The sequence below is a fragment of the Notolepis coatsorum genome (assembly GCF_963971535.1).
Source record: "Notolepis coatsorum genome assembly, chromosome: 11".
NCBI lineage: Eukaryota > Metazoa > Chordata > Actinopteri > Aulopiformes > Paralepididae > Notolepis > Notolepis coatsorum.
In genome coordinates, this window is record NC_140175.1 from 25,553,213 (window position 1) to 25,580,356 (window position 27,144).

Genomic DNA, 27,144 nt, shown 5'->3' on the forward strand with positions numbered 1-27,144 from the left:
GGCCCAGAGCCAGCTTCTGCCCGGCTCCTGCAACTTTGAGGCAGACACCTGTGGATACACGTCAGACCCCGACTTCACCAGCTGGGCCCTCAACAAAGATGGTACTGGGAGACTTCTAAGATACTTCTTCTCTGTCTGTCACGACGAGAGACTAATAAAAGAGTAGCTGTAACTTTTCTCATGGCACCTCCTTTTTTGCATGTCATCCTAGTCCAGTATAGACCTGTACTGTATACACCTGTACTGTATACAGTTATGTGCCGTACAGTGACTTGTTGTGCATGTTGTTATTACCACTGGACTGGACCAAAGAAAGAAATTCCATCTGGACGGCATTGTTTCCAGTACCCAAGCACATCTGGAGACAGTGAAGTAACACATTTAGGTATTCCCAGACTTAAATGGGCTTGTTCTCAGGTTGGGCTTGATGCGGATGATTTACAGTACAAAGGTCAGTTAAGTCATCCAACACTTGTGGAGAATGATCAAAGCCGACCATTAATCCAGATTCATATTTTTTTGAGGACCATATATCACTGGGATTAACGTGTTTGTCCTGAGGATAGAGACGTTGAGTCCCCGTTGTTGCTGTCTCTCTGTAGACGGTTTCAACCCCCCCCCCCCCTCCAACCTGATTGATGCCTGTCTCCAGTCTTTTTTGTGCTATCATGCTGTCTTCCCTGTTCCCCCCATGGTCTCATGTTCCTTTTGTTTTTGTTTTTTTGTTGTTTCTTTGTTTTTGTTTCTTTGCTTTTGTTTCTTTGTTTTGTACTCTTGCTCCCGACTATTGGTCAGCGACTTCGGGTTATTGAGAAACGCTATATAAATTAAATGAATTATTATTATTATTAAATGGACAACATAAACATTCTAAATGGACCCAGGTTTATTTCCTGTTGCGATGTTTGCTAATGCAACAACTGACAGGAAATACACTTGGGTCCAAACTGTTGCACGGTGAAACCGTCTATGACTGGCAGGAAATACACTTGGGTCCAAACTGTTGCCCCTAGCAACGGAATTCCAGTGAAACCGTCTATACCAAGGAAACTATAAAAAAAAATAAGGAAGGGTCATTACCTCACTGTTCAGTGTCGTGAAGTGAACACACATTGGTGCCAAGTGTGGAAACTTTCAGTTCGGCCAACATTGAGTTGAATGGGATCAGCCATCTCCTCGTTTACAGTATGACCTATAATTTAAACAGGTTATGTATGGCCTTGGATATCTGAATTATTGGCAATTTGTTACATTGTTAACTAGCTAACGTTTGATATATTGGTTGATGTATATTTCCTCAGATAGCTGGTATATTTAGAATTTTAATACAGGCTTCAATAGAACTGGCACCAAGCAGAACATAGAACGCTGATATTCTGACGTGATGACCCTTCCTTCTTTTATAGTTTCCTTGGTCTATACATGTTTGAAAGTCGTTCGGCCATAAGGTTCCGTCTGTCTACTCGACCTTCCTTTTGGAATTACGTCAACAGCCTCTTTCTTTCTTTCTTTCTTTCTTTCTTTCTTTCTTTCTTTCTTTCTTTCTTTCTTTCTTTCTTTCTTTCTTTCTTTCTTTCTTTCCTTTCTTTCTTCTTGTCTTTCTTTCTTTCTTTCTTTCTTTCTTTCTTTCTTTCTTTCTTTCTTTCTTTCTTTCTTTCTTTCTTTCTTTCTTTCTTTCTTTCTTTCTTTCTTTCTTTCTTTCTTTCTTTCTTTCTTTCTTTTCTTTCTTTCTTTCTTTCTTTCTTCTTTCTTTCTTTCTTTCTTTCTTTCTTTCTTTCTTTCTTTCTTTCTTCTTTCTTTCTTTCTTTCTTTCTTTCTGTCTTTCCCACCATTCCATCGCCCAGCTCTTTTTAAAAGGTCAAGGTGGTTAGTAGATTGGTTTGTGCCTCTCGCTCGTTTATTTTCCTCTCTCCCTTTTCCCTTCTCTCTGCGCTACATGATATTTTAGACTCTCTGCGCTACATATGTTGATATTTTAGACACCTTGTGACATGAGCTCTAACTGCTGTTATTCACCCTCAAGAGGAATAGTTTGTAAAGTCCCACGGTACTAAAGCAGGATACATTAGACATACTTAGGGCAAGGGGCACTTAAAGGGATATGTCACTCCTAGTAGAACTTACCAGTCTTAGCTTTTTCTAAAGTTATCTACAAGTAAGCTAGCGACCACTGCTGTCAGCCGCGCTCTCTACACCACCGTTCCCTTCCAGTCATTTTTAGGACCAAGACTAAATATATTACTTCTGAAGTATAAACAAACTATACTGAGTCAAAGGTCCTTGTTTCTTCCAGCAAGACAGCAGGTAACCATGGGTAACCACTCCCAAACACAACACAAGGCAAGGATACACAGCACACTCTCAGACTAGAGCCAAATGTACCGCATCTGCTTTTATTTGCCATTGTTAATTATTCTAAATTGCCACAACAAACACATACATTTAATAAAAATAAAAAAAAATCTAGACCTAGTATTGAAATCTGCACAGCAGTAGTTTGTTTACACTTCAGAAGTATGTTAACGAGGAGCCTGACACCTGGGAGGAATGGTGGTGTTGACAGCAGACGACAAGGGAGGGACAGCAGTGGTCGCTATAGCTTACTTGTAGATACACTTACATAAAAGTAAGACTGCTGAAACATGACAAGTTCAATTACAGTGAAATATCCCTTTAATAGGCGCTATACATTTGTGTGCAGTTTTATATTTCCTCTGTCATCATGGAGTCCATATGGATGCCCTCTCCCCTGTCCCACCCCCTCCTCATCTCTGCTCAGGTCACTTTGTCACGCTGGACGTGGACGGGAGTGATCATCAGGGGAACGAAGTAGCACCCGACACCACGTCGCCACAGAGAGGAACCCAAGGGGTTCTGCTGAGTCCGCTTCTGGATCAGGAGGACTGGAGCTGCCTGAGACTGGTTTACCAGATCACTGGATCGGGGACCCTGCAGGTCCAGCAACGCCGGGAGGGCAAGAGCTTCGACAGGCCTCTGTGGAGCAGCCGAACCCCTTCAGACAGCTGGACCATCGCCAGCATAGACCTGCAGAACAACACAGAGAACTACAGGGTAACCTAAGCCTCACACACGCACGCACGCACACACACACACACACACTCCACGACACTGTGTGGGAGCCATAAAGCTCCTGAGTAGTGTGTATGTGGTGCAGCACTAACGCTGTGACAAGGTCAAGACCTATACGGCAAACCATGTCCGTCTGGAAGGGCCCCATCGTAACATAAACACATCGTCAGACCACATATGGGTGTGAGCGCGGTAATGTGTTTTTAACTAACATCATGTTAAAAACTAAAACACTGATTGCTAAGATAAGTAGGTCAGCCTGTGGAGTTACAGTAAAACCCACATGGAGCTTTGTGTGCACTGGACAGGAATTTCATTGATAGAGTGGCCACTCCCATTTAAATCTTCGTCGCGGAGATTTTAATTGACCAAGTCCGGTGAGTTTTACGAGAAATTGAGATTGAGTCTATTGATAGAAAATTAAATAGTTTATTATTCTGTTTATTCTGTTTATTCACACAGACGTTTCTTCAAAGTCAGAGAGTGTACGCAACGAAGTGAGACCCACTTGTTGCGTTACACCAGGTTTATACAATATGGACACATTATAAACAATATGGTTTGTTCTCATGGGAAAACAGCGTGGGATGAATACTGATAAGCTGCACCTGCTAGGACCTGCTGTCTGTAGTAAACTGTTATGAGAAAGTTGGTTGTTAGGAGTGGTTTCAGACAAAGCATGGTCTTTAGGAGTGTAAACTCCTAGTAAGCTGATTTATCGTAAATGGAGTAAAGGAATAGTACAAGAAGAAATATAGCTTGAAGGGTTCAGAGAACTTTAAGAGAGTGAGGGCGACGGGGGCGACGGGGGCTCGGGAGGTAGAGCAGTCGTCTGGTAATCCGGAGATTCCCGGTTCGATTCCCACTCCTCCGGGGCAGTGCGTCGAAGTGTCCTTGAGCAAGACACTTAACCCCTAATTGCTCCTGATGAGCAGGTTGGCACCTTGCATGGTTGCCTCCGCCGTCGGTGTGTGAATGTGTGAGTGAATGGGTCAAATGTGAGGAACAAATTGTAAAGCGCTTTGGATAAAAGCACTATATAAATGCAGCCATTTACCATTTACCATTTGAACATATGACTTTTCTCCTTATTTTTCAATTTTTCTCCCATCCCAATTTCGTAATTCCAATTCTCCCCTTCCCTGTCTTGAACGTTGCTAGACTATGCCTCCCACTGGTCGGCTGTAGTGAGGATAGAAGCCTTGCATCACGTGTCCCCTCCGGTACACAAGGAGGCAGCCTGTCGCATCTTTTCACCAGACAGCTCGAACTCTCAGTGGCGAGGAGTAATGCGTGGGAGGCTCACGCTGCCCCCGATACTTCCTGTTTCTGCTGTACAGGCGTCACCCAACCGACCTGTAGGAGTCGCTGTCCACAACGTCCAATCCCCACCCACCGGCTTTCCCACCCTCTAACACTGCCAATTGTGTTAGTATGACGGTCGGCCAAGCCGGAAGCAACGCAGAGAGCTGGGCTCAATACCAGCATATCCTGTGTTAGTGGCGAGCGCCTTGCCCACTGCGCCACCCAGCCGCCCTGAACATGTGATTTTTCCATAATAATCTACATTCTTCAATTGACCATATTCCCACGGCAGCCATTTTGCTTTCATGTCGTGCTCAGGTTGGGATTCCTTTCCCCTAATGGCTGCCGTGTGAATATGGTCAACGGTCAGTTGATTGGTCAAAATGGCTGCCATGGAATGTTTGATTATGTTCTGTGTCAGTTTGGTTTATGAGACCTATAACTGTAAGAGGAGGATGGGCCACAGCCCAGATATTCTCAAGGAAGTTTTTCAGCACTGGGAGACATCGCCACATCTTACAATGCGATTTGCCTTCCTCCCAGTGGCCATTTTGAAACACTTCTATGATGACACTGACCCATCCCCTCTTATTATTCTTCTAACTAGACTCACTCCTACGACAGCCTGCTTACAGCTCTGCCCAAGAGAGCCAACATCTGTACCAAATCTGGACATCTGCAACCAAATTAGGTTGACAGAAAATGTGGCTATAACTTTGAATTGGGGGTATATACAGAGTATCACTAATAACCAAAAACGACTCTTGTCTGAACATTTATGAGTTACGCAGTGATGTAGTTATCAGAAAAGTAAAACGTTTTCTGTGTAAGGAAACCATACCTTTACGGCTGCGTTCATCAAGGCTTAATAAACAAGGCTGCACAGACAACTAATCTTCGGTTCTTATTCATAAAAGAGACAAAAGGAAATATGAGGGGGAACAATAATATAATATTATTTGTTAACAGAATTCGACTATAGGGCGACAATAATGTGGTCAAGAGGCATGGTTTCTATCTTGAGCCTTAACTGGCGTGGTTTATTATTCACATGGCAGAGCAGTAACACTACAGGTCATCTCTCACTGAGAGACTGGGGGAAAGAGAAAGAAGTGGGAGGAGACACCTCTATTTATACTCGCCACCTGGTGGTGTCTCCGCCTAGAGCGCCCTCTAGTGGAAACAGTTATATATGCAGTTAGATAGTTACTAGTGTAAACAGTTATATATGCAGTTAGACAGTTACTATAACAATCCTACACAGAACCTCTGCCTTCAACATTATTTATCAAATATTTTAAGGGAAAATAATAGTAATTATTAAAAAGCAAAAAAAAAAGTAATTGGTAGCACAAATGGCAACAATACCATTTGGATGAACGTTCCAGTGTGGAACATTCCCACTTTCACACACACAGTCCACACAGGAAACACAGCTACATGTAATGGAAGCCATCTCAGGTGAACCAAAGGAAATGACCGCGATAACCGTGAGGAAGGCCCTATAATGCGATGTGTACTTGCACTGAACCTACATACGTCAACTCGTTCTCTCCCCTGCGTGCATGTTGTTATCCCTATGTCATTGCTTATTACTGCACATGTGTTGTTCATCAGGTCGTTATAGAAGGCGGGCCGGGAGCGAGCGAGGGGAGCAGCGTGGCCGTCTTCGAGGTGCACATCAGCCCGGGGTACTGCGTGGGTCAGTGACTTCACTCACGCCGCGCGTCATTCGTTTACATTTACACATGTCTTCTAAGATAAGATAAGATAAGATGATCCTTCATTAATCCCCTTGGGGAAATTCGGGTGTCAAAGCAGCATGGGGGAAGGGGAGGGGGGGGGTACAGGGGGGGGGGGTACATAGATTCACAGTCCTATATACAGTCCAGTATCTATTATATACACTTAGTATAGATACACTATAAAATATAAATACAATATATAATATAAAAAAAGTACAAACACAAGATAGTCCAGTGATGAGAGTCCAGTTCTGCACAGTAACACACACAGACACACACACACACACAGACACACAGACACACAGTATACAGTATGGCACATCAACATGCAATCATTTACACTGTTTTTATTTTTATATCGAGTTAATTATATTATTTTACGCTGTTTATTTCTTCTCATATTTTTATATTCAGATCAAATCTGATTGCCTATGTTTATGTCTTTGTACTACTATTACCCTGCCCATACCTGTACCTCCCCTCCCCCCTCCCCATGCTGCTGTGAGATGCCCGAATTTCCCCAAGGGGATCAATAAAGGGATATCTTATCTTATCTTGTCTTATCTTATCTTATCTTATCTTATCTTATCTTATCTTATCTTATCTGATCTGATCTGATCTGATCTGATCTGATCTGATCTGATCTGATCTGATCTGATCTGATCTGATCTGATCTTATCTTATCTTATCTTATCTTATCTTATCTTATCTTGTCTTACCTTATCTTATCTTATCTTACCTTCGCCGTTGCATTATGCTCAAATCAGCCAATGAATCGAAATATTGTGGTGATTATTATTCCCTTGTCTCCCTGTGTTCAGAATGTGACTTTGAGGGATCTCAACTCTGTGGCTACAGTAACCAGTGGAACGCCAACGTCAACTGGTATGTGGGCGGCGGCCTGGCTCGAGCCCCCGTCAGCAGCCTACCTGACGACCACACGCGCCACAATGGAACAGGTCAGCAAGATTACATCATACTACAATGGACCTGTCTCAAACCCTGCCCTCTTTTCTTGATCCTCCAATCACAGCTGTCGCTTACCTCGGACAAACTTGGTTTGTCCGAGGTAAGCAACAGTTGTGATTGGAGGATCAAGAAAAGAGGGCAGGGTTTGAGACAGGTCCATTATTCATATAGTGGTGTGGATTTGTAACCTTTATCTTGAACCTTTATTTAACCAGGCAGGCCAATTAAGAACAAATTCTTACTTATACAATGACAGCCTGGCGAGAGGAAAACAGGGAAAGGGGACACAATTTATTTTATGAAATAGAAAAGAGACAGACGATGCATACATCACAGAGCTAAAGGAAGAAAACAACCAAATACAATTACAAGGTATGCAATACATGAAGCAGAACAGACAAATTACAGTTAAAAGGCCGGGTGACAGTTGCGATAGGGTCCTTAAAAGCAGTGAGGGGGATCAATTTTTGTCCATTTTCAAAGTCTTTTGCATCTCTTTCCAACTGCTGGGAGGAGCAAATTGGAAGGAGGCTTGACCAAAGGAACAGTAAAGTCACCTGCTTAACACATGTGAATAACAATTTACAATTGATTAATTGAAAAATGCGTAGCGTAACGTAAACTGTATGGAAACAGCAATGTCAATGGAAAACAATGACGTTTCTGCGCCTCAGCTGGAGGGCTCTCTCTCTCTCTCTCTCTCTCTCTCTCTCTCTCTCTCTCTCTCTCTCTCTCTCTCTCTCTCTCACATGGCACCATTGTACCCTTAACATGGAACAAGATGGTGCATCAACACAATAACATAGCAACAGCACAACAACAGAAACCCACAATCGCACCCCTCGCCCAGAGAGGGGGAGAGGAAGCGGAAAAAAACAAAGAGAAAAAAAAGAGAAGAGGAAAAAGAGAGAGAGATAAAGAGAATAATAAAAAAGAATTTGAATGAACAAGACATATTGTGTTTTTGATTACAAAAAGAACAAATGTTGCATTCAACATCACAGTTCTACACACCCAGTGACTCCATTCAAGACGCAACACATCTGTCTCATGTCTTATGTATAACTTCATTCATATCTATCTATATTACATACCTGTCTGTACTTACCTGCACGTAGTCCTTTTACATATCTGTAGATACTATATCTATATCTGTACATAATATACCTTACCTACACTTACTAGTTACGCTGCTGGCTAGTATGACTACTACCATACTGTCTTTATAACTGTATCTGACTGTACACATTATACTACAACTCTGTACATACATCTGATTAGCACTACACTCAGTAGTACCCAGTTTAACCACCTGTACATTGTATATTGCTGTTGCACTTTACTGCTACATTTGCACTGTGGTTGGATGCCAAACCTCTTGTCGTTGTACTGTACTTGTGCTGTTTAATGACAATACATTTGAATCTAATATCAAAACAGCAATGTTATTTGACATAAGGGTTTATATTGAAAAATCTATACAAAATATTACTTTTAATTCCCTCCATTCATAACCCTCCCCCCCCCCCCCCCAATCAGGCCATTACATGTATGTGGATTCCGTCTACGCTAAGACCTTCAAAGAGGTTGCGAAGATGGCGTCTCCGATGACGATGGTGCCCATGTCCGGCTGTCTGAGTTTCCATTACCAGCGGGGGAGGTCAGAGGGAACCTGTTCACCGTGTTTACCCGGGACCAGGCGGGCCAGTATCAGGAGCTGTGGAGGGCGGGCTCAGAGAACCAGGGTGACCTCCTGACTGTGGCCGCTGGGGAATGGGTCCCAGTGCAGGTGGACGTCAAGGCTCCGTACCCACTGCAGGTCAGTGGCTGACGACTGTGGCTGTGAACGGAGTAGTGAGCAGGTCTGGCTGCATGTTGTATCTCCACTCTGACTGGGGTTCTGAGGGGTCTGAGAATGTGTGTGTGTGTGTGTGAGAGAGAGAGAGAGAGAGAGAGAGAGAGAGAGAGAGAGAGAGAGAGAGAGAGAGAGAGAGAGAGAGAGAGAGAGAGAGAGAGAGAGAGAGAGAGAGAGAGAGAGAGAGAGAGAGAGAGAGAGAGAGAGAGCGAGAGGGAGAGGGAGAGGGAGAGAGAGAGAGAGAGAGAGAGAGAGAGATTTTTTTTTATGATTTTAGAAAAACATTTATTTACATATTTCTCATTACAATGTACAATGTGTATATCAATACAATTAAAACAGCTAACTACACATTATATCGGGCAACATATGTCCCCATCACACTTAAAACCACATGAGATCTCACAATAAAAAAAAAATGCTAAAATACACCTGTCCGTCTGCAACACAACAAAAAAACATTGAAGCTCCACCCAAACAAAAAATATCCATACTTCCATTCAACACATAATATGTCATCAAGAACAACATATGAGCAACCCAAAATGGTCCTGTCAGTCCATTTGTGTCAGTTTTTATATCCAGCTCATGAAAAAAAAGATCCCCTTCATCAGGACCTTCCGTTCCACCGAAATAATCCTGCAACAGGTATTGTTCCCCGACGCTCCGCGCTTCAGTCCAATCGTCCAGACAGACCCTGTTGTGACAGGCCGTCCTCAGCCCCAATAAAGAAGCCACTTCCTCTGACCCGGCTACATTCACAACATCTTTCAGTGTCATTGTCCCAACTGCTTGCAGACACTGTCCAAGCCCAGGTCTACTCCCTTCCTGAATGTCCAGCCGGGCTCCACACATCAGAAGCTCCATTATCATGATAACATTATATTATCCAGTTTTTTGAGCTTCTGCACAATCTTTCTCAGTCTAAAAACTTCCTGGAAAGTGTACCCCCCATTGTTCTTCGACCTCATTTGGGTCCTTGCTGAAAAAAATAAACATCTCCAAATCTTCAAAAAAATCTTCCACTTTGACACTTCTCAAATTTTTTGTTGTGTGCAGGAACTTCTGTATCTGCCTGACTGCATAAAATTTTTTCCGTTGTGAATCGGACACTTGAGAAGCATTTGGGAACTCATCTTCCTCAACACTTGAGACGTCATCCCCCCATTGTTTTTCAATCTCACCCCATTGTTTTTCAACTTCATCCTCGTCCATACTGGACTGAGAGGAACCTGTGTCTTCTATGACCAAACTTGTCACTCTTTTCTTATCCTGAGAGCCCACCCCTCCATCACTTCCCACCACGCCATCCACTGTCTGACTGTGTACATTGTCCACCACATTCAAATGTTCCCCTATTACTTCACTTGTCAAATTTATTTGATTCCTTTTTTTACCCTGACGCGGTGTTGGGCTTGGGGGGACAAAAAAAGAGAGAGAGAGAGAGGGAGAGAGAGAGAGAGAGAGAGAGAGAGAGAGAGAGAGAGAGAGAGAGAGAGAGAGAGAGAGAGAGAGAGAGAGAGAGAGAGAGAGAGAGAGAGAGGGGGGGGGGGGGGCTCAGTAGAGCGCAAATCTCCATCAGGCGGCACACCTTCATAATAGCTGCAAGCGGAAATTCCGGGGTTCAGCAAAACAAACTATTTAATCTGATACTTATGTGGACATATCTTGCAAGCTTTGTGATGATTGGCCAATTTCTTTGTGTGTTTATTAGTGTGGGTGACCTGGTTTACGGTTGTGGTCTATTCATATGCTGAGCCACGCCATTTTGAAGTTCATTGGTCAATATCTTCATAAAACAATTGGGAATCAACAAGCCCTATACTAATCTTGATACACTTGTTCCAGTAATTAACCACAAAACATTTGGTGACAATCAGACTTACGCTTTAGGAGGAGATGTCAAAAAGGGTTTTTGCAAAGAAGAATCTAAAAGGTGGAAAAGGCAGATTTTAAGGGTCCTTGAGGCAAATCTGTATAGATGGATGTCTGTACTTCCGTGTCAATCAGACTTACGGCATAGGAGTTATGGCCTTTCAAAGTTCAAAGGCTACTCTAGGGTCCATGTTGGTACAGGGTTAATGAAAGTTATGGTGAGCAGAGAGAGAAGAGTCACGGTCAGATGACAGATTGAGGACATGGGAGAAGTTCCACTTTAACCACTCGCAGGTGGGTTCTATTCATCAGGTCCGTGTGTGTGTGCTGCAAATAGACTGCAAATATTTCTCAATAATGGATAACAAACAAACTGAAAATAAATCCATGTAAATAATCTCAATCTTACATGCAAATTATATTCATTATTTCTCTGTGAATTTCTCTCTTTTAATTCAAATATGATTCATCATTCAAATGTATCCTTAATTCATCATAATAATACTTTTTTTTAATATCCGAAAAACATCATATCATGATTCTGTAACATTCACTATATTCCAGTCCATTATTGTATATTAAATACAGCATTATCAGTCCTCAAAGAACACTAGAGTTTATGGCCATTACGTCGCAGTCTTGGGTGACGTCACTACTATTCCCGCACCTCCTCAAACAAAGGTATTACTTGTCACTATAAACAGCGCTCTAACAATCCAGTGAATTATCTCAGTCCAGAGGCGGATTGTAGGAAGGTGAGACAGAAATACAATTTGATCATTTCCTGAATAGGCGAGGTGCATGGCAACTATTGAACGCCAAGTCAGGTGCTGAGCACACACATACCACACACACACACACACACACACACACACACACACACACACACACACACACACACACACACACACACACACACACACACACACACACACACACACACACACACACACACACACACACACACACACACACACACACACACACACACACACACACACACACACACACACACACACACACACACACACACACACACAGTACACATGCACAGACTGAAAACATATTACTCCGATGAGTGAGTGAGTGAGTGAGTGAGTGAGTGAGTGAGCGACAGAGAGACAGAGATACAAGAGAGACAGACAGAGAGAGATGAGAATTGTGTTGGTGTCTCACACATTTCACATTTGGACATTCATTTTGCTCCTGCATCTGTGAATTCATAAACAATGAATAGCATGTGTGTGTCTGGGCGTGTCATGTGTGTGCTGCGGGCCTGCTCCTGTGAGTCTGCCTGCATCCATGTGTTTGTCTCTTCAGGTAGTCTTTGAAGTGGCCTTTAACAGTCCAAGAGGAGGTCACGTTGCAGTCGATGATATTTCCTTCTCCCCGGAGTTCTGTAGCTCGGAGACGGGTGAGCTGCAGCCAGTGACTCTCACTCTGCCATCAATAGGGGATATAGAGTCTAAACAGATTTGACTACAGAGCTATTACTATCACATTGCATGTCGTATTCATAGCTTACCATATATTTATCTCTCGTTTAATTACATAACAAAACATAAAGCAATTGTTTATATTACAGAAAAGAGCGGTAAGAATTGTTCATGAAGTGGATTCAAGAGAATACATCAACAGACTGTTTATTAAGTCAGGATTTATGAAACGTAAAGATATAGTTGAGTTACAGTTACAGGTATTATTAGTTATGTATAGGGCAAAAAGCAGAGTATTGCCAGAAAGCTTGCAGAAGTTGTTTGTTTTCTAGCTCTGAGGACGAGAGCCATAGTAGGACGTTTTATTTTAAGCATCTGTATGTAGGACTATTTTAAAGCAGATGTGTATTTCAGTATGTGGCCTAAAACTGTGGCATTCTCTACATAATGATTTAATGAGTTGTATACTGTAAATATCTTTCAGTTCAAGAAAATGTATAAAGAAAGAATAATGAGACCTAATTAGTTGAGGGGTAATAGCTTTCCATATGACTATTTTTTTTTTCTCATGTCATTGTAAGTATTGGTTGTTAAATATGTGTAATTGACAGACCATCTATTTCTATAGTTTATTTCTTGTGTATATACTGTATATATATATATATATATATATATACGACATCATCCAGGGCCTGATTTGACCCATTTTTGTCCCACAGAGCCGACCTTTGACCCTTCCGTCGCCAACTGTGACTTTGAGTCCGGTTTCTGCCTCTACACCCAGGACGCTGTGTCGGGGTCTCCGTGGAAGCGAGTGTCGGTCAGGCCCAACATATACAGGCGCGGAGATCATACCACGGGGGCAGGTGGGAACAAGATGAGAAACCCTTTTGAGAAAAAATAGACACATTATGCGGTTAAAATGTCTAGGGACACACAACTTTGAACGGAGGCAGGATAAACCGAAGGGGATTTGGGAGACGAGAACAAGACGAAGACCACGTGTCGCGTGTGAGCGCACATTCCATGGCAGGCGGGTTGAAACGAAGCGCGAGTTGCATAAGAAGATGAGTTGTTTTCTCTCCACAGGATCCTTCCTTCTGGCCAACTCCCGGCTGAGCCCCCACTCCGGCTACAGCAGCCGCCTGACTGGGCCGGTTCTGCCCGGCAGAATGAAGTACTGCCTGAGGTTCCACTTCTCTCTGAGAGGCGAGTCGCTAACAGAACTCGCCCCGTGTTGAAGTCAAATCGAGTCAAGTCAAGTCATTTGTTGATATATAGCGCATTTAAAAGCTCAAAGAGCTGACCAAAGTGCTGTACAGTAACTACAAAAGTACATCTACACAAAACTATAGACATAGTCACACAGTGTAACAGAGGACAATACAACATGACAAAAGACAATACAATACAATGTCAATACAATAGGACCACAAGACACTAGGAGTATACAACAGACGATATGTATGACATAGGACAGTAGACATGTTATGACACAAAGACTATACAGCCGACAATATAGTAAGACATAGGAGACTAGCCGGTATGTTATGGGAGTAGGACTATGCAACAGACAGTACGGTAGGACATAAGACACAGGGAATGAGAATAGAGTAACTGGGACACTGTACAGAACACAGAACAGCAACACAAGAAGACAGTCTTGTCTCTAATAACGGCACTTAACTCTCACATCTCAAAAGTTGTTGAACTTGCTATTTTGATATGTAAGTGTTTGGACTGTATTGTAGAATGTGTGAACTTTTGCCATGTACTGATTATTTAATTTCAATATTTAAATTTTTACTTGGAATCAAGTAATTGGAAAGAGTGAATACTAAATATAAAATTTACATCACTCCTATTTAGTTGATTCAACTCATATTTAGTTGATTAAACCAAAAAGAAAAGCCAATGCAACAAGATTATTTTAAAGTAACTGTTACAAAGGATCAGATTAAACCGAATATATATATTTATTTATTGATATATATTGCATAGTATTTGTATATCGTTTGATATCCCTTGTATATTCCTTGTACATATACACGGAATATCCCTTTAGCCCAGACCATAATATTTCATTCTCCTATTGGACAGCGGTCCACCGGCGCCAGGGACCGGCCTCCGGAGTCAGGTTCAAAGTCACCGTCAAGACGTGTCTGGACATGCCCGGCCTTGCCCAGGGATACGCGACAGAAATGAGATTGGCACTAGTTTGTTCACCGTGCGTATAAATACGGCGCAGGTGAATATAGAAGCCCCTTAGCCCTTAGCCCTTAGCCCCTTAGTGAGTTACCAATAAGTTGAAGCCTCACCCACGATACAACGTGCGGTGAAGTATGGCCTGTTTGGCCCCAGAATAGAGCATTGAGACCGCGTGCGAATTAATAACTGAATTGTCAGAGTTTGGCGCTATACCGTCGAGTGCGACATATTTCTATTAAGTCAATAATAGTCTATTTGTGTATAGTGTATCGTGCGGTTAAAGTTCTACAGTGACCAGCATCTCCAACGCTTCCTCGTATTAGCTAGAGTTCTTATCCAGGCTGGGCTGACCACATGGCGCTTTCACCCGAGGAGACCTAGACGAGAACCGTATGGACATGTACACTGGATTAATCTACCCGACGACTACATAGCCCTTTGCGGCTGGAATATATTTGCTTTGGTCCTGTGATTTATGGAGCGGATAATCGCCGACGCCTGCACGTGTTGGATTTACCCCGCGAGGAGTCAAGTCGAGTCGGCGCCTCAGAGAGCCTGAGGCCGACTAGCTTTCTTCACTGTGGAGCTACAGTCTACGGAGAACAGCTGTATTCGTCTGTGGATCAAGAGGCTATTGCACCGGCTCCTGTACCTGGAGTCTCCTTAGTCATCGTTGACCAGACGTTCTACTACCGACAGATCTTCTACCCCTGCTGGCTTACAACCAGGGGGAACCCCTTCCAGTATCTCCCGCTATATTACTAGTGTACCATAGATATAATTCCCTAAGATTCAGGTTGTATAATTACCTCCTGCGTAACCAGAGAATGGACATTCATTATTGATTTGCCTACGCACATTCCTTTGCCTTACAAGTGCATTCAAAGAATAATGTAAAGTATATTATGTACCCTTTGCTCCATTAAATACTTGATTATACCTTTGTGCGGAACCGATTTCATTGTGGGAAGTGTTCATCATATTCATATATCGTGTACTGTATGGCCAGTAATTAAAGTACATAAAGCGGTAGTGGTTTAATGATACCATACTTATCAATACAGTCAGGGAATTGTACCCCTCAGTTACAATTGGTCCTTCGAGCCGGAGGGTAACTAGTGTAATATTAATATAGTGGTATTAATATTGACATGGCCTATGATGAACACTCCACAAAACGGTTCTCCTAAAGTAGATCGCCCGCAGCGTAGACGGCAGACACCTCAGTACTTAGAGGATTACGTTGCCAATATACTACCTAGCCTTCTACAGACGGTAAACGCGGAAAAAGTAGATAGTAAAATTATGTCCGACCCTATCGCCCAGGCTACCCCGCCAATAGAGGCCCTAGTGGGTTCTAACGTAACTGACCAAGCTCACGGTAGGGACCAGGAGGGACCTGACACGACTTTACCCCCCGCCAAGACCGAAGAAGTAGTCCCCGGAGAGCTCCAGGATAAAGACAGCTCTCCAGGGATGGAACTCTACCCGCTACAAGAAGAGGAGAGCACCCCGGAGATGGATCTCCAGGACTCGCCACAGGAGAACAGATCTCCAACGAGTACTGCCAGGAGCGGATCACCTCAACCGGCGTCTTCCCCCAGCGAGGCGGACAAGATGCTGGCACAGGCATTCCTCGCCAGCCTAGCAGCCTCAACAGAGCGCGATCGACTCCAAGCACAGACGCTTAGTGAGCGCGAACATTCTTCCATGGAAAGAGAACGCCTTCAAGCGCAGCAACGGAGCGACGAAGATCGTATACGTCTAGAGATTAGACGCCTTCAGGCGGAAGAGAATATGGTAAGAGACCGGGCCGAAGCAGAGCGCGCCGCCGCCGAAGCCCAGCGCGCCGCTGCCGGTGCCCAAAGAGAAGCAGAGCGCGACATCGCTCTCACCAAGCGCGAAGCCGAGCGCGACCGATTACAAGCGCCTAGCTGTTGGCCAAAAACACCTCTCCCGGATTTTTAAGCTATAGGCTAGTGGTCCGTATCCACTTCCATTCATTTGTGTTAAGCAAGGCTAGCTTGCAGCTGGATATCTTTCTTACTGAATGCACAGAGAGGAAATTGATATCTATCTTCTTGTTTGACTCAGAAGAAGACAGTAAGCTGATTTCCCATAATGTTGGTGTGTCCCTTTAAGTAAGTTGAGACAAGAAGATTTCATTTTTACAGTGTAGTGTCATCACCACTACCACAGGTTTCAACCAGACAGCGCAGGCCCTGTCTGTCTACCTGGAGTACCAGACCAGCGGTAAGCCCCAGGAGAAGATCTGGACCCAAGGGGAGAAGTCCAGAGGCTTCTGGATGGGAACAGACATCACCTTCCAGACAACGCAGCCAGCCAAGGTGAACTGTGGTGGGGGTGTTTACATCCATGTGTGACCTCATTGTGAAGTTTCACCTTGTGTATGTTTATGGAATTATGGAAGAAGGAGGTTAACAGGGATGGATAATCAAAAGATGCATGGGTGGAAATAGAGAATGAAGTAATGAGGAATGAAAAAATATTATAATTTATTTTCAATTATATTTATCATAATAAATATACAGGCTATTAATCTTCAGCATATCAGTGTTTTATACTATTATCCACAGAGGCTATCCTGTGTTAGCAGAAGGCCTTTGAAGTAGAGATTTTTTAACAGATCCGATCTCCTCTTCTCTTCATCCTGACTGTCCCTGTTGGTTGGGTTCCAGTTGTTTAAATAACCGCTGTTAGGTAACATAGGTCCATGTGTTTCAAATCAAACAAATCCATCCCGAGTCCAACATAAGCAAAGGATCACCCCCCTACGGGTCTTTTGAGGCTGCGGGGTAATATGTTTAGATATTATATTACATCTTAGCATTTAACAATTATCGTCAAATGATTACAAGTGGGGTCACTGTATGGGCGGTTAGGTGGTCGAGCGGAGATTGCGTTCGTCACCAGCCCCGGAGCTGTGAGCTTGGTTCGCCTGTTCGAATCCAGCTCACAGCTCCGGGGGTGTCACCAGCTTGGCTGGCCGTCTGCACTGATACAATTGGCTGTATCAGAGGGTGGGAGAAGCTGGCGGGGTGGGTCCGGGTCGTTGTAAACAGCGACTCCTACAGTTCGGTCGGGGCGCCTGCTAAGCGCGGATTGGACGTGAGGGGGATAGTGTGGTCCTCCCACACGCTACGCCCTCTCAATGAGAATCCGCGCTGCCAGGTGAAAAGAAGCGGTGATTGGCTGGACGTGTGTCGGAGGAAGCACGTGGTAGCCTCCACTCTCCCAAATGATCTGACTGTGGGGGGTAAAGCGCAGCGACCAGGAAGGGACTGGGAATTGGCATACGACTAACATTGGGATGGGAGAAAATCGGGGGAAAATGGAGGGGGAAAAAGACCAATAAAAAAAAAAAAAAAAAGTGGGGTCACTGTTTCACAATGTGCTATTAGACTAAAAGTCTTTTATATGTTTTTTATGTCACCATTATTATCCAGGTGGTGTTTGTCAGTACATGTAAAAGCTTTTGGGACTGTGGGTCTGTGGCTTTGGATGACATCAAAGTCGGTCTTGGAGACTGTGATCTGACACCAGGTAAGATAATGTAGTAATGGTGCTAATTTAAAGGGGAACTATCTTATAAATGGCCTTTTTGAGTGTTTAGCATTGTTTCCTAGCTATGTGAACTTATATTAATATGATCTATGTCTCAAAATTCTCATATTGGCGCATTCTTCCAATTCTCCTCTCACAATATTCACCCTCACTGAACTGAGTCATTTGAAATGTGCGCGATATGTGATGTCAGAGAGACACCGCTGCATGTTAATGGAGACGTGCAGAATGAGCTGCACACAGTTCTGCTGACCACTCCACACAGTCAGCTCAAAACGGCTCGAGATCTTGAGGTAGAAAAATGCTGTTTTTGAGGACTTGATTAGAAATACAAAACAATGAATAAAAAAAATATATATATTACAGAGGTGTTCCATAGACTCACAGGAATTGTCTAAAAGTGCCCAAATAGTGAAAGAAATAGTAAAATAGTTCCCCTTTAATATGTATGGTGGAGATACAATTATTTCACAGCTACCTACAATGTATATTACTTTGCAGGTAGATTGGGGCAGTGGTGTCCTAAAGGTTAGAGGAGCAGGCTTGTTACCGCAAGGTTGCTAGTTCGATTTGGATTCGATTCGATTAAAATATTGTCATTATACAGCACAAGTACAACACATACACACACAACGAAAAGAGGTTTGGCATCCAACCAGAGTGCAAATGTAACAGTAAAGTGCAATAGTAATATTCAATGTACAGGTGATTAAACTGGGTATAAAATATATAAATTAGTACTAGTGAGTATAGTGCTAATCAGATGTATGTACAGAGTTGTAGTATTAATATGTACAGTTATACAGGTATAAAGACACTATGGTAATAATAAGTCATACTGGCCAGCAGCGTAACTAGTAAGAGTAGGTAAGGGATATGTACAGATATAGATATTGTATCTACAGATATGTAAAAAGGATTATATGCAGGTATGTACAGACAGAATACGGTAGAATATTTTCTTTTTCTTTTTTTTACATATTTATTATTAAATTACAACCATGACCAATGAGCTGTAGCATTATTAGGTCATATTGGTTGGCAAGACATGTCATGAGAACACTATGATGAATATAGTAACTTTCTCTTCTCCCCAACAGGGCTGCTGCTGTCTGTTCCTGGACACTGTGACTTTGAGGCGGGCCACTGTGGCTATACTCAGGACAAGAAGGGGAACACGGATGACTGGGTCTGGAGGAGGGGGTCCACCCCCACCTCCTACACCGGGCCGAGAGGAGATCACACCACAGGGCTTGGTGAGAATCCTGTCCATTTGAACATAACCCGTCCAAGTGGAACATAACCCTGCAGAACAATATTGCGTATATTGCTGTATTGTATTTCATGTTTGGACCCCTGACCACCACTCACTGCAGGTGTCTTCCAAGGGTTCCCAGTAAAACTGTAAAACTCTTTAACACCATCTGAGGTCTGGTAGTAAACCCGAACCCTGTTGTTAACCTCCAGGTTTCTAGACTAATGCAGTTACAGCATACGCACGGCACATATATACACACTTCCTTGTGTATGCTGTACTTCTACTTGGAGTTGCTGTATGTTGTATTTCTTTGTTAAAAGAAGTGTTAAGTAGCTCTACATCGCGGTCAGGTGGCGTAGTGGAGATTGTGCTCGTCACCAATGCAAGAGGCTGCGGTCTCGACTCCCGGAGAGTCAGCATTGCCTTGGCTTGGGCTGATCGCTGTACTAACTCGTTTGGCTGAGTTAGGGGGAGGGGAGCCGTGGGTGGGTCCTGGGCGTTGTGGACAGCGACCCCTACAGTTCGGTCGGGGCGCCTGCACAGCGAGGGTAGGATCTGGAGAAAGGTAGTGTGACCTTCCACACGTTACACTCTCCCAGTGAGAATCTGCGCTGCCAGGCTGGCTGCCGGCTGGCTGCCGGCTGGCTGCACATGTGTCGGAGGAAAGCATGTGACAGTCTCCGGCCTCCCGGACCAACAGTAGGGGGGGGTGCGCAACAACCAGGAAGGGGGTTGGGAATTGGCATAACGACTAACAGTGAGATGGGAGAAAAAAAAAAAAAAAAAAAAAAAAAAAAAGATAATAAAAAAAAAAGTTGCTCTACATTCTGACAGCCATCACTGATATAGAGTGTTTGGTCAGTAACATGGGTCTCACAGTCCCTCCGCTTTGCAGTAAACAGGAAATACATTTTCTGGTATCCCGTTCTCACTTTATCCAATTGGGAGAGAGAACCCTAGATGTTTTAGAAATCTTGCCAAGCCAAATTAGCTGGCAGATTATTTTACACATTTGTTTTTATTTCTTATTTTCGGCAGACTATATTTGCAGTGTGGAGTTCTCTCTCCTGATTGGATAAAGTGGGAAGAATGTATTTTCTGTTTACTGCAGAGTGGAGGGACTAGTAGGAGACCCATGTTACTGACCAAAACACTCTATATCAGTGATGGCTGTCAGAATGTAGAGCTATCATTTTAACACCATTTATTTTAACAAAGAAAATACCACTTACAGCACCTTTAATATATATATATATATATATATATATATATATATATATATATATATATATCCTTATTTATATTTTGATTTATTTGTATTATTATTATAGATGTCTTTGTCTTCCTTGTATGAGCAAGCACCAAGCCTTGTATGTGTCAATGTATTTGCAGAATAAACCTGGCAGTATGGTTCTGAATGACACTGCGATGTTCTGATTGACAGGATACTACATGCACATTGAGGCGTCCCTCATGTTGTCTGGACAGAACGCTCGGCTGCTCTCCAGTTCTCTGAGGGGGTCCAGGGGTCCTCAGTGTTTGCGTTTTTACTACCACATGTACGGCTCGGGCATCGGTCAACTTAGTGTCCACCTGAACAAGGGCGGCGGGGACGTGTTGCTGTGGAAACAAGGCGGAGAGCAGAGCATCACCTGGCTGAGGGCCACCATTGAATACCAATGTGACCTTCAGCATCAGGTAAGAAAGAAGAAAGAAAAAGCATTGGTAATGGAACGTAGATAATCGTATCATATGTCGTATTGAGCAGTCTTCCACCTTAAGACAGTTCTTACACATATTTACGTCTCTTCGCCAGGGGTCGGGGCGCCAGGGGGCGCTAGAGCGTCATCGCTTTAATCAATGGGGAGACTGCGTCATTTGCGAGTGCTTCAAATATATCTTATATTATAGCTATGGGTCGAATACACCCGTCGATTGTCAGTGAGTTGCTTCCAGTCAACATGCACAAAACAGATTGTTTTTTCATCCGTACATTTCCGTTTTATACTGTTTTGAATATGAGTATAGTTTAGGTGATTCTTAGTAATCCCAGGAAACGACGCAATAATAGCGTTTTAGTGGAATACACTTATCACGTTGTCATTTTTCGCCTGATTATCGAATCTTCCTGAAATCAACGTTAGATTATCATTATTATGTCTCCTCGTGCATACATGAAATGGCCCTCATAGCGCGGCGCTCCCCCCCCCCCCACCTCCTGCACCCAACGGTACACAGCCACACACACACAGACAGCTTCGATCGCGGTAGAAAGAAATATCAGATAAACGCAAGATTGGATATATAGAGTCCTTACCTGGGCCCTCATTCATCAACCTGACTTACGCACAGATTTGTGCTTAACCTGTGCATACGACCATTTCTAAGCAAAGAGTGGGATTCATCAATTTCAACTTGAACTTGACTTCGTGCTTATGTGTACGCACAGCTCGGAGCACACTTAGCTGACGCCCAGTGGTAGAACATCGTTACTACGGCATAAGCGCTCCTCAGTTCTACATTAGTTTCAAGGCGGAAATAAGCTTCCGTGCATTAGTGTTCAACTTCTGTATGACCCGTAATTCATTATAGTTCATTGTAAAATAGCAACAGTAGTGTAATTATGGTCAAAACCCTATAAATAGCATTCGGAATAATAGATATTTCTCTCAGAATGAATGCAGCATGGTTTATATAGCGTTATCGGAATATACGGGGTGTACTGACTGACTGCGCTCCGCGTAGCTCAACTCGTTATTATTTTGCGCACAGACCGCAGAAACACGGGAACGTTTTGATTATATTTAAAAGGCTTTACGTTAAACGAAACAAGTGGAATTTCGAAGCTGTAAGCAGAATACAAGTCATATGAACACCCACGATATAGTGTTCTTCCCCCTTTTTACTGTATAAGAAAGAATAAAAAACGCATTGCAATGACACCAGATAGTGGACAGACTATGTAAATATGATGATGGGATTCAAGTTCGCGTTTTTGTTGACATGCTGTCAGAGTATGATATCTTAATCAAACATTCTAGAACATTTGTCGTCACAGATCATGTCATAATAGAACATATAGGCTACATGGCATGGTCCATCGTGATATTGTGTAGACTGTTATTACTGTACCGGTACCACCCATTGTGACAACAGCCTTGTGAGTCCCGCACACAAACATGATGGAATTCAAGTTCATGTATTGAAAGGCAGGCTACATCATACAGTGAGATTCATTGTTCTTGTATATGCTCTCGTATTATTGTTTATATAGGCTACCCAATACTGACATCAAAATAGATTGTAAGCCTCTAGAAATCATATGCAGCAGGTAGAAAATTGACGGAAAATCTGTCGCGATTTGGAATAAAATTGAGGAGAACTTTAATCCCTGAGTATTAATCAAACAAAACAGGAAAAGGCAGTCATATTCCAGCACGGTCTTTATTAGTGTTTGCGCTGCCCAGGCAGCAATGGTTAATAGATATCATATCCGACATCACCATACACGTCTGCAGCCTGTCACATAACACGCTTCCCTCGGCTTAGTCCATTTTTCCACATTTCATGGGGGTATTCCATTACCGTATATGGTTAATCGGGGCGGTTCTGGTATGCAAATACTTAAAACAGTGCACGAGCTCAAACGTAGGATCAAAGTCATATTCATCATGACAGGTGTGCGTAGAGCCTGCGTACGCACGTGTGGTGAATCCCGTTTATTTTGTGCGTGCACTGATTCTAAATTCTGTGCTTACGTGTGGAAATAGAAGATTTTCCACGTCACGTTGATGAATGAGGGCCCTGGTCTCTGATGTAATGCAAAAGAAATAATCCAATTATCTGATCGCCATTCCAAATACTGCTCGTGGAGGTCCGTCCCACATTTGTCCAGCATTGCATATGAAGGGGGGGGGGCAGCATCGCAGATGTAACGTTGTAAGCGCTAGTCCTGCCGGAGTATTTAAACCCTGCCCGCACGGCTCAGATCGGCCCAGAAAAGAAACAACACAATTTTTTTTTTTTTTTTTTTATTATTATTTTTTTTTTTTTTTTTTTTTTACATTTCTATAACCTTTATTTACCCAGGCAAGCAAGTAAGAACAAATTCTCTCTTTTATTTTTTTTTATTTTTTTTTATCTTTTCCCCCCTCCTTTTTCCTCCGATTTTCTCCCATCCCAATGTTAGTCGTTATGCCAATTCCCAATCCCCTTCCTGGTCGCTGCGCACTTACCCCCCACAGTCGGTCTGGGAGAGTGGAGGCTATCACGTGCTTCCTCCGACACATGTCTAGCCAATCAACCGCTTCTTTTCACCTGGCAGCGTGGACTCTCACTGAGAGGGTGTAACGTGTGGAAGGATCACACTACCCCCCTTAGATCCTATCCGCGCTGAGCAGGCGCCCCGACCGAACTGTAGGAGTCGCTGTTTACAACGACCCGGACCCACCCCGCCAGCTTTCCCACCCTCTAATACTGCCAATTGTATTAGTGTGAACGGCCAGCCAAGCTGGTGACAACGCCGGAGCTGTGAGCTGGATTCGAACAGGCGAATCCAGCGTCTCCGGTGTAGGTGACGAACACAATCTCCGCTACGCCACCTGACCGCCAAAACTACACCATTTCTAATGGAGTGCAATACCGGCTGGAAGGCGTAGGCGGCGGTATTTGCCCTTTTGCGAGTGATTGGCGCTGAACGGTTGGCGAGTTAACCCGACTTTTTCCGTGATTGGCGCAGAATGAGTTAAGTGAAGAGTGTGCATGTGGATGTGTGTGCAAAAAAGTTTAATTGACTAAATTGTAGCAAACTAGTTTCATTAGCTGTTCATTACTTGTGTGTGGACTACATACTGTAGCTGGTATCTTTTACAACTACTGACAACTGACAATCTGACTGATGAGCTAATCAGGGGAACCCAGGTATAGATTATGAATCTCTTCAAGGAAGCAGAGTGGATCTGAAATGGTTTGATTCTGTTGACATCCAGGGGGATAGAGATCAAAGGGCTTTTGGTCATCATTTTCACAACAACAACAACAGTTCTAACATTTTGGGCAATTTTACATCAACATACGTTCTGCTAAAAGAATGCGATGAGATTGAAAAACATGTTTTTCATTGTACTGAATCTTTAATAGATGCATGCCTTACCATTTATTTCTCTCCCCTTTTCCACTATTCCCTCCAGATTGTGTTTGAGGCCACCAGGGGTACTTCAGTAAGAAGTGACATAGCCATAGATGACGTTAGATTTGAAAGTGGACCATGCCCGGGTAAATATGTTTACACAATGAGCTTGTTTTAACTCTTTTATTTTCTGATGTAAAGAAGGTAGGTCTATATAAGGAATCTATTTGTGTAATAATCACTTCCTGATGTCTTTGTTTTCTCTTCCATAGAAACTGAGATGAGAGCCACCCATGCTCCTGCTGCCTCTAATGAGATCGAGTAGCAGGGAAAGAACAGGAGAGAGCAGGAGAGAGCAGGAGAGAGGAGGAGAGAGGAGGAGAGAGGAGGAGAGAGGAGGAGAGAGGAGGAGAGAGGAGGAGAGAGCAGGAGAGAGCAGGAGAGAGCGGGAGAGAGGAGGAGAGAGGAGGAGAGAGCGGGAGAGAGAAGAAATGCTGAACGGGATGCAATTTTTTTTATTTCTTTTGCACATACAGACAATTCAAACGAAGTCCTCGATACTGATTGAACTGTGTTTTTCTCCATTCTCAGATGAACATTTAGGAATCCGGCTGAAGGAAATCCTGCATAAGCATTTTTTGTTCTGTTTTCTGAAGCAACACGTATCGCCGGTCAGATCTTGCTCTTGCAAAAAGCCATGTAGTCAGAGTAAACATTTCTCTCTGCATTATAACAGCAGAGGGTGAATTAAACTGTGTTTTGTCTTCACATTATATGCATTAGATTAATGCTCATTGCTCAAATAAAGGGAGATTGTTATTCAATATTATGAATGTCAAATATCTTGCATTGTCAAGGCCATGTTCTTGTTCCTGTCTGTCTGTTGGTTGGTCGGTCAGTTCTGGCTGTCTGGCTGAGTGGCTGTGTGGCTGGGTGGCTGGGTGGCTGGGTGGCTGTGTGGCTGGGTGGCTGGCTGTGGCTGGTTGGCTGGCTGGTTAGCTGTGGCTGACTGGCTGGCTGGTTAGCTGTGGCTGGCTGGCTGGTTTTGGCTGACTGGCTGGCTGACTGGCTGGTTGGCTGGTTGGCTGACTCACTGGTTGGCTGACTGTGCTGGCTGACTGGCTGGCTAGCTGGCTGGTTGGCTGACTGTACTGGCTGGCTGGTTGGCTGACTGGTTGGCTGACTGTGCTGGCTGACTGGTTGGCTGACTGTACTGGCTGACTGGTTGGCTGACTGTGCTGGCTGACTGGTTGGCTGACTGTACTGGCTGGCTGGTTGGCTGACTGTACTGGCTGGCTGGTTGGCTGACTGTACTGGCTGGCTGGTTGGCTGACTTGTTGGCTGACTGTGCTGGCTGACTGGTTGGCTGACTTGTTGGCTGACTGTGCTGGCTGACTGTGCTGGCTGACTGGTTGGCTGACTGTGTTGGCTGACTGGTTGGCTGACTGTACTGGCTGGCTGGTTGGCTGACTTGTTGGCTGACTGTGCTGGCTGACTGGTTGGCTGACTGTGTTGGCTGACTGGTTGGCTGACTGTGCTGGCTGGCTGGTTGGCTGACTTGTTGGCTGACTGTGCTGGCTGACTGTGCTGGCTGACTGGTTGGCTGACTGTGTTGGCTGACTGGTTGGCTGACTGTACTGGCTGGCTGGTTGGCTGACTTGTTGGCTGACTGTGCTGGCTGACTGGTTGGCTGACTGTGCTGGCTGGCTGGCTGGCTGGCTGGCTGGCTGGTTGGCTGGTTGGCTGACTGTACTGGCTGGCTGGTTGGCTGACTTGTTGGCTGACTGTGCTGGCTGACTGTGCTGGCTGACTGTGTTGGCTGACTGTGTTGGCTGACTGTGCTGGCTGGTTGGCTGACTGACTGGTTGGTTGGCTGACTGGTTGGCTGACTGCGCTGGCTGGCTGGCTGGCTGGCTGGTTGGCTGACTGGTTGGCTGACTGTGCTGACTGTGCCGGCTGCTGTCAGGGATGGAAAATAACAAGTACACACCCGGTACTCATACTGTGCTTCACTTGAACGTTTCCCTTTCAGGAAATTATATACTTTTATTTTACTTTAAATCAAGTTTTCAATTTTACTCACATATACACCAGCAGTTTCAGTAGTTGTGTTAAGGGGAAAGGTTTGCATTGCAACAATGTGTTAAGTTCATGAACTTTGAGGCATGCCATTAGAGTCAGCTACATAAATTGTCACATTCTATAAAAATGGATTTCAAGGACCAGCATCCAATTTAACATAACCTCAAGGCTTGAACACTCCCAAACACTGAAATATGATAGTTATATAGATTTTTTTTTAACATTTGATAGTAAGTGACGATAAAAGACTAGGCCATTTATAAGTAGCCTATTATGTTCTCTGTTCGATATATATATGTACATTATATTCAAGTCATTGAAAAGCATGGAAGTATTGTATGCATTCAAATTGACATGGATAGGCTACTTCTATCACCACCAGTGTCCACCTACTGGTCCATGTGCAGTAGGCTGTCTGAAGGGCACTATACTCATTACACAATGAAATCAAACACAGACTTTTGACCTCACAGTCATATTGACCTGCCACCCAGCTTATCGAATTAAATAAATAACAAACTTACAAACACTGTTTAACAGAGCAGGGCAAAGTCAAGTCAAGTCACAAATCATAGGCACAAATCAACCAATTAAAAACAACATTATGA

General features: G+C 43.7%; 1 protein-coding gene across 1 annotated transcript; it reads left to right on the forward strand.

The window, feature by feature from the left end:
* Position 1: 1 nt before the first annotated feature.
* On the forward strand, positions 2–25,278 carry LOC311237053 (MAM domain-containing protein 2-like; the record flags this gene model as incomplete). The annotated part of the gene is given in 15 exon segments (XM_084324861.1): positions 2–101; positions 2,780–3,072; positions 6,013–6,097; positions 6,962–7,099; positions 8,649–8,768; positions 8,771–8,928; positions 12,160–12,253; positions 12,995–13,141; positions 13,365–13,484; positions 16,683–16,831; positions 17,951–18,047; positions 19,169–19,324; positions 20,771–21,024; positions 24,516–24,600; positions 24,727–25,278. Coding segments are annotated over 15 exon segments (2,049 nt in total), but the record flags the coding sequence as incomplete, so codon positions are not given.
* Between the last annotated feature and the right edge of the window lie 1,866 nt (positions 25,279–27,144).